General features: G+C 43.3%; 3 protein-coding genes and 1 long non-coding RNA gene across 10 annotated transcripts in view; 2 read left to right on the top strand and 2 right to left on the bottom strand.

Annotated features, from left to right (window-relative positions):
- The window catches only part of TBC1D8 (TBC1 domain family member 8), a 48,597-nt gene extending 41,505 nt beyond the window's left edge, over nucleotides 1-7,092 (top strand). Inside the window, exons 13-20 of the mRNA XM_030278519.4 lie at nucleotides 95-224; nucleotides 502-600; nucleotides 1,118-1,186; nucleotides 2,494-2,734; nucleotides 3,963-4,028; nucleotides 4,635-4,724; nucleotides 4,887-4,987; nucleotides 6,137-7,092. Coding sequence (XP_030134379.4) covers nucleotides 95-224; nucleotides 502-600; nucleotides 1,118-1,186; nucleotides 2,494-2,734; nucleotides 3,963-4,028; nucleotides 4,635-4,724; nucleotides 4,887-4,987; nucleotides 6,137-6,595 — 1,255 coding nt within the window. The 3' untranslated portion in view covers nucleotides 6,596-7,092. The remainder of the gene's footprint in view (nucleotides 1-94; nucleotides 225-501; nucleotides 601-1,117; nucleotides 1,187-2,493; nucleotides 2,735-3,962; nucleotides 4,029-4,634; nucleotides 4,725-4,886; nucleotides 4,988-6,136) is intronic.
- A 523-nt stretch (nucleotides 7,093-7,615) lies between these two features.
- Nucleotides 7,616-12,562, bottom strand: RPL31 (ribosomal protein L31). Of its 2 annotated transcripts, none has more exons than XM_072922554.1 (5): nucleotides 12,100-12,153; nucleotides 11,839-11,955; nucleotides 10,197-10,322; nucleotides 8,140-8,252; nucleotides 7,616-7,688 (listed from the first exon to the last, which is right to left on the bottom strand). In XM_072922554.1, the coding sequence occupies exons 2-5, from the start codon at nucleotides 11,943-11,945 to the stop codon at nucleotides 7,657-7,659; spliced, it is 378 nt and encodes a 125-aa protein (XP_072778655.1). In that variant the 5' UTR covers nucleotides 11,946-11,955; nucleotides 12,100-12,153; the 3' UTR covers nucleotides 7,616-7,656.
- A 2,275-nt stretch (nucleotides 12,563-14,837) lies between these two features.
- Nucleotides 14,838-18,943, bottom strand: part of NPAS2 (neuronal PAS domain protein 2) — a 108,655-nt gene continuing 104,549 nt past the window's right edge. For 5 of the 6 annotated variants that reach the window (XM_072932661.1, XM_072932668.1, XM_041717622.2 and 2 more), the window contains 2 exons: nucleotides 17,494-17,680; nucleotides 14,838-16,339 (listed from right to left, as the gene is read on the bottom strand). In XM_072932661.1, coding sequence (XP_072788762.1) covers nucleotides 16,157-16,339; nucleotides 17,494-17,680 — 370 coding nt within the window. In that variant the 3' untranslated portion in view covers nucleotides 14,838-16,156. Of the gene's footprint in view, nucleotides 16,340-17,446; nucleotides 17,681-18,943 lie in introns of all 6 variants that reach the window. The other variant, XM_072932671.1, reaches the window with a different exon arrangement.
- On the top strand, nucleotides 16,339-18,207 carry LOC140684607 (uncharacterized). Its single transcript, XR_012057087.1, has 2 exons — nucleotides 16,339-16,467; nucleotides 17,500-18,207. It is a non-coding gene; the product is annotated as an uncharacterized lncRNA (long non-coding RNA).

The raw sequence follows: 18,943 nt of genomic DNA, 5'->3' as shown, positions 1-18,943 counted from the left end.
TTCTAAGTCTGAGCAATAAAACTTATTTGCTTACTTTAATTGAGAAGAGCACAGTGCAGTGTGGTCTGTGTTCTGACATATTTCCTCCCTTCAGGTTTTTAGAGCATATCAAAAATGAGGAAAGCCCTCTGCCACCTATTGGTAATCACCATGCATTCTTCAGTGACGACCAGGAATCCTTTCCAGTGACTGAAATAGCAAACCTGATTCATGACTCCTATGAGGTAAAATAATTCTTTGTATCTACTAGTCAGTTAAGTTAGAATTTTAAAGGAGAGGATTTAATTCAGCTTGGGTGCTTTGAAAGTTAGTACACATGTTTACAGATTCCTTGACTGATGTGCTCTCATGCACAAGACTAGGTGTAGTGTGAGTACCTAGATTAGAGACTGGGTATGCCTTTTCTTCAAGGTCTCACTGCACTTTAAAAGCTGTATTTCCAATTAATACAAGTATCATAAAACACAACACAAATAATAAATTTCTGTTCCTCTCTTACAGAAATTTGGAGACCACTCTGTGGAACAGATAGAGCACATGCGCTACAAACACCGGATCCGTGTCCTGCAGAGCCACGAAGATACAACCAAGCAGAACGTGGTGAGCAGGGTGTTAATGTGACTGAGGTAACTCAGCATTGCCTCTGGAGACACATGGGTTTAGTTTTTAAAAAGGTGTCACCAGGTCTTGAAAAATCATTGCTGACTCTGCAAAAAGCTCTTTCTTGGGATGCCAATGATTTTTCTTTGGCAGCCATGTACATTATTACAGTTTAGGGTGCTTTAAAGTTCTGAACAACTGCAGGACTGTCCAGCCCAGCACCTTATCTGTGACTGTGGCCGGCCTTTGGCAGATGCCTGGGGAAGAGCGTGAGGAGAGACAGCACCACATGATGCATCCCCGGCCTCTGTGACCTGTAGCTTAGGGACTTCCTGTCTTTGTTTCTAATAGCCCTTGAGGGATTTCTCTTTTCATGGATGTGTCCAAATGGTGAACCTAAAGAAGGGGGAAACAGCGCAAAGATTTTTTTTAGTAGTGGTTTTCAGCTCTTCCACCTAAGTACAGCTCGTGAGCCCGTGTCAGTGATGTCACTAACATGATTTTCTTTCTTTTTAAGCTCCGAGTTGTCATCCCAGATGTTTCAATTCTTCCTGAAGATTTAGAGGAATTGTACGACTTGTTCAAGGTTGGTCTCCCTGAAAAGCAGGGGATGCACCTCATTGAGGCTTCTTTGGGCATAACTTCCAGCTGTTGCTTGGCAGTGCAGCACTGACCTCCTGTCCTCTGGCAGGGCCATGCTCCCTGGGTGGGATCTTGCCGTTTTGTCCTTTCTATGGTTGTGCAGTTGTTAAAGAGGAACAGTAATATACTGATTCTTCAGAGAACTGCTCCAGAGTTTTTTCTAAGTTTCTGCTTGGAAATGGTCCCTGACAAGCTAGGTTCTGTTAACTTTCACATGCAGAATAAATTAAATATTATGTAGTTGTGCTCATTGGGAAATTGGCAGTGCTTTTAAATACTGTTCTCTAAATGCTCTTTAAAGGAAGACTCTCTTCTCCATGGGGGAAAAAAAACCCAAACCCCACAACCTTGTGTCCTTGCCATTTGTTCCCAATTTTCAAATAAGGTCTTTTGGGGGGTAATTTTTTTTTTTTTTTTTTTTTTTTAACTAAAAGCGGTTTCAGCTCCTTTCCGTCAAGCTGATGTTTGATAAAACTTAGAATGAAGTTGGAGACAGTGACATCTAAGCTTATACAACTATACTTGATACAGAGGTCCAAGCTGTAGTTACTTCCCTTAATGGACCATTTCTTCTGTGTATTGTTCATAGCCATAAATACTGAGAATATTACTGTGGTATATTGTTAGTATTACACAGCTTTGTCACCAAGAGCAGCTGTGTCCTGCCTCCATGAGTGGTTGTAAGATGATGCTGCTGGGGCTTGTTGTTCAGTGCTTCCCTGCTGCTCCTCACTGCTGGTTTTGATCTTTGACTAACTTCCCCTAATTCCATTTTCTGGTAGTGGTTCCTTTTTTTGTTATTTCCCTTGATCTCCCAGGGACAGCTTGCTTTGTTGGGACTCTTTGTTTTATCTGTCCCTAACGGAAGACTAATGCTGCAGTATCCAAATGGAGAGGTCTGAGACAGAATAAATGAGCAAATTAAGCCTATGGTTGCTCCATATTTTTTGTGACCCTCTGTACCTTTGGCTGCTAAGGTCAAATGTGGTTAAACAGAGTTTCAGTAGCCCACAGTTAATTTCTTTCAAGAATCTGCCCTTATTAATTATTCACTGGAAATTGTAAGAGTGGCTGGCTGCTCTGATGAAAGATTTGCTTTTTCACACAAGAATGGTCTTGGTCTCACCTTGCACAGAGTGAATTTTGAGCATGCTGCAGCATAGTTTGATGTGAATGCCTTTTTCTGCTGGTCATTCTCTCTGCTGCCGTGCCCTGCAACAACCGCTCTCGTGTGTGTCCGATTTCTCCTAGAGGGAACACTTGATCAGGTGCTACTGGGAAAGCAGGAGCGCGGTGTCGGAGCGCCACGACCCCAGCAGGCCGTACGCCGAGCAGTACCGCATCGACGCCCAGCAGTTCGCCAGCCTCTACCGCCTGCTCTCGCCCTGGACCTGTGGGGAGCACACCGACCTCCTCGCCCACAGGACCTTCCGCCTCCTGGATGACAACATGGACCGCCTCATCGAGTTCAAGGGGCTCGCCAGCTGCCTGGGTATCACTCACTGCGGGCTGGGCCACAGGGCAGAGCTGGGGGTGGCACGTGGGGGAGACAGGAGTGGTAAAATGCCACCTAACTGGCAGAGGGGATGGTTTCTAGGGCTTGTAATTACCCAGATCAGTGACCTTTACCCATTCTTTTGTGTTTCAATCATCCAATGTCCATTTGATTTAAAAGACAGACTGAGGACATGATTGGATGTTGTATTAGAATATTTGATTTCTCAGACAATAGTAATTTTGTTGAAAATATTGCATGAGTGAAGAATTACACTTGGGTCTGCACAGAATGCTAGGAAATCCTCTCTACCATTGCTCTGAGTATACCTCTGAAATCTCAGTGTACCTCTTTGAAACTGCTTTTTGAAGACTTAACCTTACACAGGTTAAGGCAGGCTGACTGCTGCCTGCCTTGCATGTTGGCAGTGAGCAGAACAAAAAAAAATCTGGCCAGCAGTGAGTGAGTGAGGGCTATGCTAGGGTTGGTCTTGAGGCCACCAGCTGTCTTAATAGGTGAAACTATCCAAAATCTGGCTGAAGGGGAAGTGGCAAATCTCAGCTGTTGTCTGACCTCAAGTGAAAAAAAAATGAAATTCAAAGCTTCAGTAAAAATCAGTGATTTTGTAATCTTTCTACTTAGGATTTTTAGATTTTTTTATGTGAACAGTAAGGCACCCTGTATTCTCTTTTTATTTGATTCTTAGAGGGATACAACTTTTAATTTAAAGTTCTCCACAGTATTTGAGCGCATTTGAAAGTTTAGAATCTAATTTTTATTGGTCATTGAAAATGGGAATCATATTACATGTGAAATAGTTACCTCATTTGGGCTTACCCTATAGAACAGCAGTAAGGGCTGAAGGGGAGAAATGCTAAGAATATGTCTCCAACATTATCTGTCTCACCCCTCACATTTCTGTAAATCTGTGGCAGCAAGCAGCCTTTCTTAGATTCCCTGCCATCCTCCTTGGTGTTTTTAAATGATGCTGAAGCTCTATAGGGTGAGGTGCTCCCAGTCTATTTCACAAGAACAAAGACCAGAACAGATGGCTGTCACCTGCTGTTCCTCATTGACAGGCACAACATAAAGTTATACACTGGCCATATGTTTATTGTCCATGTAAACAATTTTCCTTTGTGCACAGAGACATGCCTGATTTATTTTAAACTGTGGAAGTAAATGCTCTGGTTCACTTCCTTCTTGTACTTTATCCTTCTTGCAGATGTTATGTATAATGGAGAAATGAATGAAAAGATTAAGTTACTATATAAGCTGCATATCCCACCAGGTAAGAAATATGAAAGGAAATGCATACCTCAGTTTCCCCAAAAAATCTCTAGCTTTTGGGAAAAAGCTGCTTAATGAATAACCCCATCTTGCTTCCTTCCAGCTTGGAGCATACAGGATTTGCTTTTGTAGTTACACTCACTGCGTTTTACAATTACTCCATTAATTACACATGGAACCTTTTTGGATGAAATGTTTCACTTACAATGTCAAAGCTCACACATCTGTTGCATTCAGAGATATTTTGCAGCCAATTATGTGGGTTACTTCCAGACAAAATACAAACTGAAGTAACATTTTTGAATGGCTTGTACTCCACGTAAAGTAATCTCCTTGTATAGCTTGATCCAGTTTTGATTAGGTGACAAAATTCTGTGGTATTTTCCCTGTGCAAAGTTTTTAATTAAATGTGCAGTTCTTGGCAAGCTTCCAACTGCAGCACCAGTCTTACAGGAACATGATTTTACAGTATTATTTAATGAAGTACCTGAAAACATTTGCAAAACATCTTTGCACAATTACTTTGCTTTCTTCAAGTATGTACATTTTAGAAAAATAACCATCATACCGAATTCAAAGGATCAAATTTGTCATATTTCTTGAATAGCTCTCACAGAAAATGAACGAGAGAGCCAGTCACCGTTAAAGAATCCTTTGCTGTCAACATCAAGACCACTGGTCATTGGAAAATCAAACGGTATGTTCAGAGAAGTTCTCTTAATGTGAGTGCATGAGATAACCAACTTTCCACTTGTGATCCCTACCATGTTATCTCTGCTCTGTGGGGTTCATTTTGAAATGTAAATTTACTACAGTGACTTGAAAATTAATTACCCTTTTTATATCTGCTCTAAAAAAGGTGATGCAGTAGATTACCAAAAGCAATTGAAGCAGATGCTGAAGGATCTAGCCAAAGAAAAAGATACTAGAACTGAAAAGGAATTGCCAAAAATGAGTCAGGTATGTACCTTAGAGGCTGTGCTCTGTTTTTCAAGAAGCGTACTAAAAATGAAATTACTGAATTCAACAGTTTGGCTCTCTCTTGAAGTATAACTTCAGCCTGAACTGGGATTCAGTCCTTCTGGCATTGATGATTGGGCTACTCTGATCTAGGGAGCAGGTGCTTGAAAACTTTTACTTTCAAAAAACTACCTTCCTAGCAGTTCCCTCTGCTCAGACTGGCTGGTGAATGGAATTTCAGACTCACCCTCACCTGTAGCAGAATATTCAAGCAAATAGGCTTATCCACGTTGGAAAAAGGCCTCCTAAGCCAAAGAATTCCCAAGAATGCACGTTTTTGTTGTTTTCCCATACCTCCTCTGCACCAAAGCAGTAGCTTAAGTCTGGCACACCTGGAACTTGCCCTATCTTAGCCAAACGCTGACTAGAACTGCAGGAAGACAGCTGAAGGCTGCCAGTCTTACATCTGTTTCCTAATGGCATAAAGAAAGCTACTGGAGGGTAAAGGGCCCCATACTAATAAAACAAATGTACAGACATGCAAAGAAAGATGGGACTGCCCCCAGAATCCCTTCTGTGCTTGTGTTGCTAATTGAAGTTTTAAACGGGTGGCATGTACCCTAGCCTGTCAGCTTTGCAGGGGTTCACAATCTCATAAAGGCATAATTTCACTGAAGGCTCACAACTCTCCTAACAGGATATGTGGAGACATCCTCTGTAGCCTGATAACCACCTAAAATGTGTGAGACAGAAAGGAGCTGGGCAGGGAAAATCTCTGACTTGTTTTAGAAGAGCTAGGAAGTTTGCCTGCAGGCCTGTGGCTGGCTACTTTGGTTGTAACCCATTCTGTGTAGCAGCCACCAATAAGGGATTTTCCCTTGCCTTGTCTCTCACTTGCCCATAGATCATTTGGCAGGTCCCGATTTCCTTCATCAGGGTGCCAAAGTACTTCACTGCCCTCTACTCTTTTTGATTTCAGCATAGGGTTTCCTAGCACCACTTTTTAAAAAGCAGGCAGAAGTTATAAAAGAACATATAAATGTACACAGCATTCCACCTGCTTTTGCACGACTGTGCCCTGCCTGACTCCTGCAGTGATCCCTAGTGTGGCTGTTCAGGACTTTGATGATCATTTTTCATCCTTTACAGAAGGAGTTCATTCAGTTCTGCAAAACGTTGTATAGCATGTTTCATGAAGATCCAGAGGAGAACGATTTGTACCAAGCCATTGCCACTGTGACCACACTGTTACTTCAGATTGGAGAAGTAGGACAAAGGAGCATCAGCTTGGGGAGCGGATCAGATGAGTTCACCGAGGACTTGCAGCCCGAGGCCTCTGCTTCAGACCAGGATGCTGTTTTTACTGACACTGTGAAGACCCCTCACAATGACTCTCAACCTTCACCTGTGACTGAAGGGGACTGGACTGTCTCTTTTGAACATATTCTAGCCTCCCTCTTGACCGAACAATCATTAGTTAACTTCTTTGAAAAACCCTTAGAACTGAAACCAAAGCTTGAGAATGCAAAGCTAAATCAATACAGTCTCAGAACAAATGGAATGAGCTGCCAGTCACGGAGTGAACATGCAAAACCAAGCATGCAGTAGCAGCAAACAGCAAAAATGCAATGCACTGAAATTATGCCAAAGGACTGTAAAAGGCTTTCAGCTGGCAGTGGACTTCTGGTATCCAATTTGCTGGGTCTGTGGTTTTCAGTTTAAGAGCTTTAAAAGCTAAAAGGGTGTGTAGGTTTGTTTTGTGCCATTGATTTATTATGTTCTTGTTTTGAATGTAAAAGGAAACATCTGTCTACAGTGTGAAGAACTGAAGCACTCTTCTGCATTAGGAGAGCAGAGGCTGGCTCCAGTTGTCTTTTTTTAAGCGGGGGAAAACACTTCTTATCTGCTGTCCACAGTTTGTTTCAGTTGCCTTTTTTTGCACTAGTACTGAAAACTGTTTCAATGCTGGTAATTGAAACTATTTTAATATATTTGATTGTATTCCAATTTTTATGTCTTGCTGAAATGTTAAGTGTACATGGACTGTGCTTCTGATGTTGGTCTGTGAAAACTTGCACTTTTCAATAAACCCTTTTTGTACAAGACTGGCATTGACAGTATTTACTGGTTTAGTGAAGCTAAGTGCCTTTAGTCCCTAGTGATTTAAACAAATACCCTAAGGTAGCATGATCACAATTATTTCACTGATCAAAACCTGTTTCTATGCTGTACACAGAACTACTTTGGGAGAAGCCTACTGAGTCTGCCTAAGAGGACAGTGGGGCACATCATCCACATGCGATTAAATACATGAAATATTGATCTAGCAGTTTTGGTTGAATTTTTCTTCTTTTAAAACAAACTTGACCTTAACTTAAAATACCTATATAAAGGCTCTTTAATACCCATAACAAAACAAACCCACCACAACTCTGCCACCCACAAAAGAACATTTGAATCTTCTCCTTATTCCATTGACATATAATGTAAGTCTAGTGTATCTTTAGTTAAGAAAATTGCACCTTTATGTTCAAATTCAAAGAAAGCAAGATATTTTGAGAGGCTGGTACCTGTTCAACTCAATGCTTCACAGCTGAGAGCTTGAAAAGACTCAACAGTAAAAACAACTAAAGAATATATTTTCTCTTTTTATTGTAATGAAAATCCATTTAATTTTCATCCACATTGACTGTCTGTAGACCTGCAAAACAAGACATTTTATCACCACCTATTATATATATGGAAGTCTTCCCAAAGAAGTACACCTACAGTTTCAAAGCTAGTCTGCTGATCTACTCCTGGAAGAGCAAACTATATAGAGAAGTAGTTCTCCAAATGTTAAAACAAAAACTTAGTTGCATTTACAGAACTGACTTTTATCAGATGACAAGCATAGAGGGCTTAACCTGCCTGAGCTTTTGAGGGCAGAGGATGGGCTTAGTGACTACAGCCCATGCTTTTCAAACTCAAAATTTACAAGATCATTTCACTCCTTTTTGATGTGTATCAGGAGGCCTTGTTCTCTACAGCAGAGCTGGAAGGTTAAGCCAGCGGTTTGACTCTTGCAGCGTGCTTTTCATCTGAATTTTGCACTGCAGGAGGGGCTGTCCTGCTTTGCTTCTTGTTCATGGAGGTGCATGAACCTTCCTTACCTTTGAATGTTGTGACTGGCACATAGGTAACCAGAGTGTACAACTTGTTGGGAGAATCCTCATCCTCATTGCGCTTTCGGGACAAACGCACACGGATACGGTAAGGAACATTCCTAAAATGAAGATGGCAGATTAATTTGCAGTGAAGTATGTACTGAAACCCATAAATTCATAGGGAAGTTCTTTCTCAGCATCATACCAAGAGCAAAATCTTGTACCTTAAGGGACTGTAATGTTTGCCTTAGAGGAGTTTTTGTTTGTTTGTTTTGCTTGGTTTTATTCACGTCAGCAGGTAAGATCTAACTGAGCCTTGAGTAAGAAGAATTCATAATCTAGTAGGAGCATAAAGTCAGAAGTGCAGGGAAATACTGAGGAAATACACCTTGAAGATGATCAAGTTAACATAATCAGCAAGCAGCTGTTAGTAACAACCATTTCTTACTACAATACAAAATAGTGAGAAAAACCCCAAACAAACTACCCTGAAAGCCCAAGGCCTCTGTCAAAAGTCGGAGTATTGCCTATCTTTATGCCAGAAGCTGTGGAAATTCTAGTGAGCATCAAGCCTGAACCAAGGTCTTACTTATAGGCACAAAACTAATCATCATTTCTTCCTCACAAAGCCCACAGAATTATAACTAAATTGTTTAATGATTTTGTTTGTAATAGGCAAATCACAGCTTAGCATCCTCACCTAATAATGTCCAAAATACACTGCTGAGGGGGGGCACAGAATTTTTTCTCCACACCATTTTTCACATAATCTGCCACCTCCAACTCAAGATTTTTGGAAACTCCTGCTCAGAGTACTATGTGAAGGAACCTGCTGCTCCTCCCCGCTGCAAGAACAGCCTTTTTAAAAGCATACTTATTACATCAGGTAGACATAGCAGTTAGACACAGGAACTAGTTTTGCTTTATTCCCTTCCTGTCAAAGTCAAAAGCATTTTTCACTAATTTACATAGATCATTATCATACCAGCCAACATGGTGATTTTAGCCTCTGCTGATCCTTCCAGAGGAAGATACCTTACTTTGCATATATTATGTATTCTAACTAGTAAAAACTGCAGATTCCCATTGGAAAGACAGATGTGGTGACTCCTTGCTTCACAGACTGCACTTGCACCAGTCAATATGAAGAAGTCCTGGTTAGCAGCTTCACTACAAAGCTCTGGGGTTACATATGCTGTCTCCTGGTTCCACTGCTACTGCTTCACTCCCTATGAACTGGGCAGTTTAACAGGGAGGACAGAGAGCCCCTGCCTTTAAGACCCAGTAACTCGGTCTCATCCTCCCACTCTGCTTTTCAAGGAAGGGTTGGCCACACCATGCCAGGCAGATTCTATGTATGTCATAGACCAGACTCAAGGATCTAATTCCCAGAAGACATGGTTTAAACCCATGTGCATCTCTCAAAGCATCAGTCCTGATCAGTTAACCTTTTATTAGAGTTTAAGAGGTCCCACAGGAGTTCTATTGGACCATCTTTACATATGTCATATTAGGTGCCTTTGTAGTGGTGATTAAACACAAGCTGTAGTTTTTGGTTCCCAAACTACTTATTTGTACTTTAAAGATTAATGTTCCCGTTGAAAATACACCTCCTTTTGTGCAGCATTTCTTCAGCATGCTTCAAAACCTAATCTTTTTTGGACACACTGTATAAATCCCACTTAGCCTGGGATTGTAGGTATCACTAAAAGGTCAGGTTTATAAAACTATCTGCTACAACATGGAACAAGGTACTACAGAATTACAACACCCCAATCCTTTCTCTTCCCCGCCCTCAACCCGCAAACCTGCACTCCTTCTTTCCTTTGCTTTATTCTTATTAAAAGTACAGGGAAATTCTTTCAATCCCAGAGTTTACCAAAGCTTTGTTACAAATATGCCAGGCCAGCTGACCAGAACACAAGAGGTGACAGATTAGGTTGGTGAGTATGACACAAGGAAGCATTTGCAGAGAAAATGCAAATACTGCAAGAAATGTGAACTTTTTTCCTTATCCTCTATGTCCTTCCTCAGCCTAGGACCCACAAAGTGCAAAAACCCACCTTATTCCTTTAGCCCAGACTGCTTTGTTCAGTCTGGTATCAATGCGAACGTCAGGAGTACCCATCTCCTTCATGGCAAATTTACGGATTTCCTTGAGGGCGCGTGGTGCTCGCTTCTTGAAGCCCCTGAGACAAACACAAGAACTCTTTCTTTAACTTCAGGACACTGTCAGCACTAGACACTTGTTGCATGTGTCCTCCCAACATAAAACCCCCCACCAGCAAACAGCTGCACCAGCCTGACTAGACCTTTACCCTGGCAGGCAGATGCTGACTTTAATAGAAACCTCTTACATTTAGGTAAAATAATCTCAGTACAATTTTGCAATCACAAGATCTCCTGGATGCTAAACTTTCATTTTAATGTCAACATGTTTGAGTATCTCAGTATCACTGACGAGATCAGAGGTGTCATGGACACTCTGAATAAAAGCCCTATGGGCAAAGCAGTGCAACAACAGTAACATAAACATGACAGAACTGTATTACCAGTATTAAAATAAACAGCAAAAGAACAAAACTGGTATTATTCTGAATATCAGCTTTTGCTGAACAGTACTTGGTTACTTTCTTTCACTCTACCAGGACTGCACCAATATCACCATCAGAACTGTTTTTTCCCCCAATATAGCCAGTCTCATGCCCATTTATGGCCAGATCCTGCAGGACTGGGCATCCACAGCAGAAGAGCTGCACCATGAGTGTTCTGCCATAGATATACCCACACTGTGACACGGGGCTGTGCCAGTAGTGCCTGAGGTCCCACAGTGGGTTATATTTAGTGATATTATGTACACACTGCTGTTGATACTTTGTGCTAGAAATGGGAAGTGGGTACTTGATCACAAGTGAGACAAGCACTAAATAAAAAGCATTTAACTCTAGCATATCATGCACAAAAAGAAAGGTGGACAGCAGGACCATCAAACATTAAAACAGAATGAAGTGCCAATCAACAGGCAAGGCCAGAACATCTTATTGCCATTTTAAGAGTACCACTGCCTTCCATTCCCAGCCACGGTTTTGCTATGCTCCTCTGCCTCATTTCTCTCCTATTCCATGCCAGCACTGCACCAATTGTTTGGATTTGGATGGTGTCTTCCATATGCTTGCAGACATACACAGAATGCAAGGGCACTGCAGCTTCCTCTGAAGCACTTCTCCACTACACAGTTTCATGAGGTTCAGCATCTGGTCAATTAAAAAGCTATTCTTACCTACGCACAACAAATATCCTTTAACACAAATCACATCCCAGTTTACACCTCACGCAATTCTGTGATAAACATGAAACCAGTAATTTCACTACAGCAGTATTTAACTTCTGAAACTTTCTCAGTGGGCTGAAGTTTAAGCATTTGATTGGGAAAGAATGACAACCTGTACAGAGAAGTAAATCGATCTAACTTTAACTTAAGTCCCAGAAAACTCACAATCACAGAAACAGGTTTATTCCTGAAAGCTACAAGCCAAGTCTGGGGTTGCACAGGTACAGAGCTGCTGCCTCGGGACACAAAAGAGGCACAAGGGACCACAAACACAACACTCTAAGCATAGTCCTGCTCTGCTCTTTAAAACCTACTGAACCCACTTCCAAATAGCACTTCACAGAAGGCAAATTTCGCTGATAAAAAGAACTTACACGCCATGGATCCGCTTGTGAATGTTGATTGTGTACTCCCGAGTTACTACTTCGTTTATGGCAGAGCGCCCCTTCTTTTTCTCGCCGCCTTTCTTTGCGGGAGCCATCTCAGCGACGCTAAAAGGCACCGTGCACACATCAAACACAGATCTCGGACCTTCCCCGTCCCGTCCCCTGCCGCCGTCCCCAGCCCATTGCAACCCGCACAGCTCCCACAGTCAGCAATTTAAACCCAAGCTTCATTAACCCCCGGGGTCGCACCAGTCGCAGGCTTCACGCAGCAACTTCCCAGCATCACCGATGCTTTACTTCCATCTCCCTGAGAAGAGCAGGAAGCACGTCCGAGACTCTCCGACCACCTCGCACTAACATCGGCCTCCTGGCCAGCCCCAAGCCCCCTCCCTCGGCAAGGCGGCCCGGGAGCGCAGCTCAGCCCGTCCCGCAATGAACACGACGGGGCCAGAGCGGCTCCTCCCCGGGGCACCAGCGCGGGCTGCGTCCCCGTCCCGAGAGTCCCGCGGGCCTCCCGGGCCTGGGGAGGGCAGAGAGAGGCCCCATTCCCGCCGAACGCCGACGCGCCGGGAGATCCCATCCGGTACCCCCAGTGCCGGGCCTCCCCCGGTGCCGGGCCGGGCGGCACCGGCACCGCGCCGCGGGGTCTGCGGGGCGGATGGAGGCGGATTCGGCGGGACCGGCCCCGGCCCACACTCACCCTGCCCGGGCCCGGCCGGAAAGGAGCGCGCGCGGCACGCCGGGAAACAGGAGCGCTTCCGGAGCGGGCTGGGCAGCGACTGCGCCGGCGGCGGGAGGGGCTGACGGGGCTGGCGGGGCGGTGTCGGTCACTGTGTGCCCGTACGGGGCTGTGCCGTGGGGCGGTGTCGGTCACTGTGTGCCCGTACGGGGCTGTGCCGTGGGGCGGTGTCGGTCACTGTGTGCCCGTACGGGGCTGTGCCGTGGGGCGGTGTCGGTGTCGGTGTGTGCCCGTACGGGGCTGTGCCGTGGGGCGGTGTCGGTCAGTGTGTGCCCGTACGGGGCTGTGCCGTGGGGCAGTGTCGGTCACTGCGTGCCCGTACCGGGGGTGTTCGGTGCCCGCCCGCTTGTTTCCTCTGTAGAGTATCTCCCTTTTCCTTGGAATGGCGTGCGAGGAACTCAGCTTGGCGCTGTGGTGCTTCCAGCAAGCATTTTGCCTCTTGCAGATCCCGAGCTCTGGTTCCCGAGACAGAATCGAGGCATCCCGGCGTGGGGCAGTAGCTTGATGTAATCACCCCGCCTGCCCGGAAAACCGATCCGAGCTGAGGGATTATGTTGGAAAGAGCTGAATTTTGGGTATAACGAACTAGAAGAACCCAGCTCTGTCAGGAGGACTGGTGTTGCCTTGTGTGTGCAACAGAGAACAAGGATAATAATCCCAAACCCGAATGTGCGTATGGGGAAGAGCACGTAAAACTAAGTCTTGACGTAAATCTGTTCTTGTGAGCTATCTGTATCCTTCCAAACAATGTGTTAAACCAGCCCAGAAGGAAGCAACCCCATGCTATTTACAGTATCCCCATGTTAACAGCTTACCGTGCCAATGGCTTTAGAAAGTTAAGTATTCGCTCCAAGGCTGGGTTTGGTTTGGACATACCACTGGCAATTGGGAGATGTGGGTTTGTAATCCCTGAGAGTAGAACAAATTCTTAAAGGAATTTTTCCTTCCTTTGTCTCCTGTCGTAGTTGAGATCCATCAGCTGCTGCTTCCACAGGTATTTCCAAGTGCTCATATTCCTTCACTACCTCTTCCTGCGTGACCTTTGGGTTTACAATTTGTCCCCTCCTTTCCCAGGAGTGGCTGGGATTTATGAAGTTAGCCTCTAGCTTAGCCAACTGGCCTTTGCTTAGGTTTCTCTATAGTTAATGTAAGAAGAGAGGTTCCTTCAGACATTAAGTGAAAGTTTCACATCTAGCTTCTAAACTTCATCTGGTGGGGTCACTCTTGCTTCACTGAACACAATAATTGAAAGGGATGAGCAGGCTAATTCACCCCGTTAACTAAAGTTAGTAGTAAAAACACTTTCTCAGAGACCCAATACTTGATTCCTTCATCTTCTCTCAATGAGGGATGAAGGACTGAAATACACATGCACCCATCGGTGCTACCACCCAATCCAGCAGTTGAAGCATTGGGGTAATTTTGTCAATGGATTTTCTTTAGGAGATTTTTATTAGCTTTTTCAGAACTCAGGGCAAATAAGCTTTATTTTTCATTTCCATGAAAGCTTACTTGCACAATTACCAGCTCCTAGCCCAGTTATCTTTGTTGTTCCCCTGTGGCATAGGAACCAGAACTGCTGATGTGATCCTTGGTGCTCAAGGGAAGGAAGGCCACGTGTGCACTTTGTTGAACCTAATGCTGGCTGCAGTGGCTGCAAGCTGCCTTGAGGGCCATCCCCTTTCCGTCTTACTGAGGAGAATGAAGACATTCCTGCGCTCAGTTACCCACCTCAACCTGTGCTGGAGGTTCTCCCTGTCTGCAGAGGGAAAGCAAGCCGGTACCTGGGCTGCTCCATCCTGTAGTCAGTTTGAATTTAACATGACAAGGAGCCTGCACAAGGATGCTGAAGTGGAAACCAGACTCTCTACCGGGCAAGTGTTCCAGAAGAGATGTGCCCCAAAACTCAGGATAGTAGTGTCTTATTACACTAAAGCTGGACATGGGTCAAAGCCCTGGCCTACGCTGAATCAAGCCATTCTTTAAACCGTCTGTTTTGCGCTAATATAAAACATTTTGGTTGGAAGTACAAAGCTGCCTGAGGTCTTTAAAGGTGCTTAAAATGAGCTGTCTTCACTTGCAGCTAAAAAAACTTCCTGAGCTTTCATTCTTAGTGTCTATGCCAGGACAAAAACTACAAGAGAAAATACTTGGTTTTGCTAACTGGGTGCCCAACACCATTCAAGCCTGTGGCTAAGATTAAAAGTCTAAAGTGAATCACATAGTTCAACAGTCACAGGAAAATGTGTGCAAGTCCTGCAATAAAGCCTTTTGGCTATTTTATTTTATTCTACAAATAAAGACAACTGTCCATCATTAAATGGAAAAAAATAATAGTTTGAGTTGTATATAGCATGAAACAGTAGTTCCCTTCACAAAAACATTTCTAATCCATTAGTTTATTACAAAATACCCACTCACAAAAAAGCACAAGCACAATCTTTATACTTGTGAAATGAGTTGATATTTCATATACAAAATAATTTCCACATAATTCCATATAATTTTATTTTATATAGAAATAGGTCATTATTACAACAGCTGTACAATACACTACTTTTTGTTTAATAATTACATAAAATCTTTCTTAGAAACATATCAACGGAAAACATACAAAAAAAGCGAAAAGTGCATTTTCTTTTTTTTTTCCTCCAAAGGAAAATTTAATCCTAAATGTTATAATGAAAGAGATATGTAATAGTCTGCAGCATCCCAAGACAGTGGGCCAAAACACAGTGCATATTTCTCAGAGACTTGGAGTGGGTGAGTTTAGGTTGAAGAAGGATTCATGTTGTACTACTGGAGAACTGCATGACTGTGCTTACAATTTGAGTTCTCCTTTGCAATCACAAATCATGTAGGAAACAGTCCAGTGTGGGTTGTGGGTTTGTTTTTTTGGTTGGTTGGTTTGTAGTAATGAAGAACAGTTAGGGTAAGCTGCATAATACTTTTCAGATTCTAAATCAAGGGTTATGAGCTGTAGACCATCTTCACCAATGGCTGGGCTTTTTCCTCCATTGGATGTGCTAATTTGGCCACAAGAATAAAGAAACAAACTTCTCTTTACAGAAAGTGCCTAGGTTTTCTCATCTGTGCAGTTGTGCAAAATAATAACAATAATCATAATAAAAATAATCTCTTGTTCTCTCCTCGATAGACCTTTGATGCAGTGCTTTTCATACACAAAAGAAGAACTGAAACAGTGAAGGCCAAGTACCTCATGAGTCTGTCGACAGTCTTTTGGAATAGCCAGATGGCTTCCAGAGTGACACACCAGGATTGAACACCTCTTCCCGTGCTCCCAGTGGTGATGGAGGCCGCACAGGACAGTGCCCGTTTTTATTTTGCTCTGTCAGTGCATCCTGTGCTCACAACACAGCGCAAACGGAAGCCAGTGTGCCCTGAATGCACTGTCTGTGGCAGTCTGCACTCTGGGCGTACTTCTGTCATAGAGCTTGGAAAGAAATGCTTGTGCAAAAGCCAGAACAGTAAGTACAGAGTCATTCTCTTCTGCCCCATGTGCCCATTGGTTAAAGCTAATCGTGCATTGATTGTGCTGGTGGGACTCTATCGCAGTGGCTGTGGTAAATTTGATGATTCTGATAAACTATTCCTTCTTCTCGATGTTAGTTGTTGCTGTTGCTGCTGCTGCTGTGTCTGATGATACCCCATATTTCCTTGCTGTGGTGAGTAAGATGGCAGGAGCAAAGAATCGGGTTGTTCATTGTGCAAAGAACTTGGTGTTTGCACCTACAGATAAAATAAAATTGTGGTGTTTGATTCTTTCACGCGTTAATGCTCTTTGTCCTCAGGTTGCAGGATGCTTAAAAAATACTATTGGTTTGCTGGCTTTTATTTCTGGAGCTGTTTGGCATGAGGTTAGCTTAACTAATGCTAGAAGGAATGGACATAAATTGCATCAAAGAACATTGCAATTAGGCATTGGAAAGGTTTCTCATAGTAATGCACTGCCTGGGATTTGCAGGTTATCCTGAAAAGCCTGTTTGGGAACTGCATGGGTGAACATGTCAGAAAAGACAAGGATGGATGGCAGAAACGTAACAGGATTCTAATGTGCCTCATACTGTCCCTTCTAGCCGTTCCTTTTCCTGAGCTTAAATTTGGGTGTGACCTTGCAGTGTTGAAGTTGATGTGAATTTTGCTGATGCTTTATTACAAACAGTATCTGCCAGACTTTTTTTCATTAATTCTCAGGCTACGATAAGGATTTCATTTCAATAACAAGAGTTCAATCATTTGAGGTTGGTTATACTTTTAGTGATGCCACTGGATATGTGACCAACTTTCATAGACTCAGTTCAGTTACTGTTGAACTAATACAGAGACACCTCATTTCCCCCCTTTACTTCAGTATGTGTTAAATTAGGTCAAAAAATAAGTATTTTTACATCTTCAAATCACCTGGTTCTTCCAGGCAATGTGCTCCACTTTATCTTCTTTGCCTTGTGGAGTTCAGAAAATATGTTAATTTCCTGAAGGGATCCAGATATCTGATCCAGATCTGTTTTATGTTGATGCTGGTAATTAAAAATCATCTTTTGACTTGTAAACTAAGCAAATTTTATACTGAATAAAGAGAACAGAACAAATCCTAAGGCACTAATTTTCTCCAGCTGGAAATAAACTTTAAATATATCCCAGATAATCTGATTATGCTTTAAATGTACAGAATTAGCAATTTCCTTTTAAATATTCGGACTATTCCCACTGCTCCCTTGCTGTACTAGTATTGGCCACTGTAGGACTGTGTCACAGATCAGAAGTCACAATCTCTTAAACGGACATTTCTGCCAAGATCAGCAGAAACCTGGGGCCCCATTTGCACAGCCCACTCACCTTGTTACTCTGTGTGCACACTTTATACATCATCTTCTTTGTCCTACCTGCAGGTAGCGTTGTTGCTGATGCTGTTGGTGCTGGAGTTGCATAGGTGGCAAAGAGGATGGCTGGGAAGGAGGAGTAGTGGTGAACCCTTGGTTTAACACTGCTTGTCCCATCAGTACGATTGGAGAGCTGCTGCTGGAAGTCTGCACTTCCAAACTTTGAAACATTTGTTGTGTTTGAGAATACCTGTGGAAGAAAGAAGCAAAACAATCAAGAACAACGTGTTGGAAACAAAGGTTTTCTCTCAGAATGGGAATGGCAATCCCTATTCTTTGTAAATCACAGAATCACACCATGCTGTGGGTTGGAAAGGACCTTAAAGACTGCTAGTGCCAACCTACCTCCCATGAGCAGGGACATCTTCCACTAGACCAGGTTGCTCAGAGCCCCATCCACCAATCTGGCTTTGAACACTTACAGGGATAGGGCATCCACCACTTCTCTGGGCAACCTGTTTCAGTGCCTCATTACCCTCACAGTAAATAATTTCTTCCTAATATCTAATCCAAACTTGCCCTCTTTCAGTTTAAATTCAGTAACTTTTGTCCTATTCCTATATGCCCTTGTAGAAAGTCTCTCCCCTTCTCTCTTTTAGCCCAGATACTGGAAGGCTGCTGTAAGGTCTCCCCGGGCCTTCTCTTCTTCAGCTGAAACCCCCCAAATAATTCCCAATAAATGATTCCAGTGCATGGGACCTGCTAATATGAACAACAGCACTACTGGCAGCACTGCTTTCACTTACTCTGTGCATGAGCTGGACTTGGAGGGAAGAATACATCTCACCTCAAAATCCAGATCACATTTTAGATTCATTAGAGATTTAGGTTTATGCACATCTTGTCTTCAGCCACAGCATTCACATCCCCAGCTCATTAAACCAAATGGCCTTTGATTCTGTTTTAATATGCTGAGGCCTGAACTGCAGCAAGAGAGAATCAAATGCACCTCCAGTCCTGCTGCCTGTGCTCCCCTGTGACTGCCTGCCTACCTATTGCCACATACGATCAGTAGTTCCCATCACCATGAGCCCTGCTCTAGGAACAGAAGAAGCCTCTAGAAACCCTCTGGAACAAGGGATGTGACAGAACGAAAACACTCATCTCCTCTTGCCCTTCTGTTTTTGCAAAACAAAACTTAAATATGTGTTGTTTGGTGGAAGGCTGCGGGCAAAACCACAATGGAACTATTGCCAACTCAGCCTAACTCTGTTTATCCTGTGAAGGGCAATGAGATCATAGTGTGGCTTGTGTTCACTCAACAGCTGTTCAGCATTAGGGTTTAGTTAGAAATGCTACAGTCTGGGTACTTCTATGAGAATGTGAGCTCCTATAAAAGGGTCCCAGGAGTCAGGAAGTCTATATGAACTGGGAGATGCATCTTTGCAAATAAAGCCTCTTTTATTCAGAGGTTTAAAAGCAGAGCTACAATATTTACATTTGACAAATTAAC

This window comes from Taeniopygia guttata, chromosome 1 (assembly GCF_048771995.1).
Source record: "Taeniopygia guttata chromosome 1, bTaeGut7.mat, whole genome shotgun sequence".
Classification (NCBI taxonomy): domain Eukaryota; kingdom Metazoa; phylum Chordata; class Aves; order Passeriformes; family Estrildidae; genus Taeniopygia; species Taeniopygia guttata.
The sequence above is the reverse complement of the archived record's forward strand: the minus strand, read 5'-3'. Positions and strand labels throughout refer to the sequence as shown.